Here is a 282-nt window from a genome sequence, read left to right as displayed (position 1 = left end):
GGGCCGAGGAGCCAGGTCTCGCTCACCTTGAGGGACTTTACTGAAAACTTTCTCCATTTTCCTCATCACCACGTCCTGCAGAAAGTAGTTGCGGTATTTTTTCCCCACGTCCACCGGCACCATCTCGGGCTCCTGGAATTTGATGTTCTCGCATCTGCCGGGGAGGGGAAAAAAGTGGGAATTCAGTACGCGGGGAGGTGAAGAAACAACAGGAGAAACTAGATGCCCTGCACACAGCCAAAAAAAAACCCAGAGCGGGGCAGAGATCGGCCCAACCGGTTA

General features: G+C 53.5%; 1 protein-coding gene across 1 annotated transcript in view; it reads right to left on the bottom strand.

Annotated features, from left to right (window-relative positions):
• The window catches only part of TRIM41 (tripartite motif containing 41), a 4,518-nt gene that overhangs the window by 1,237 nt on the left and 2,999 nt on the right, over positions 1 to 282 (bottom strand). Inside the window, exon 5 of the mRNA XM_009577907.1 lies at positions 27 to 154. Within this exon, the coding sequence (XP_009576202.1) occupies positions 27 to 154 (128 nt within the window). The remainder of the gene's footprint in view (positions 1 to 26; positions 155 to 282) is intronic.

The sequence above is a fragment of the Fulmarus glacialis genome, unplaced genomic scaffold (genome assembly GCF_000690835.1).
Source record: "Fulmarus glacialis isolate BGI_N327 unplaced genomic scaffold, ASM69083v1 scaffold17935, whole genome shotgun sequence".
NCBI classification, from domain to species: domain Eukaryota; kingdom Metazoa; phylum Chordata; class Aves; order Procellariiformes; family Procellariidae; genus Fulmarus; species Fulmarus glacialis.
This window is presented reverse-complemented; position numbering and strand designations above follow the sequence as displayed.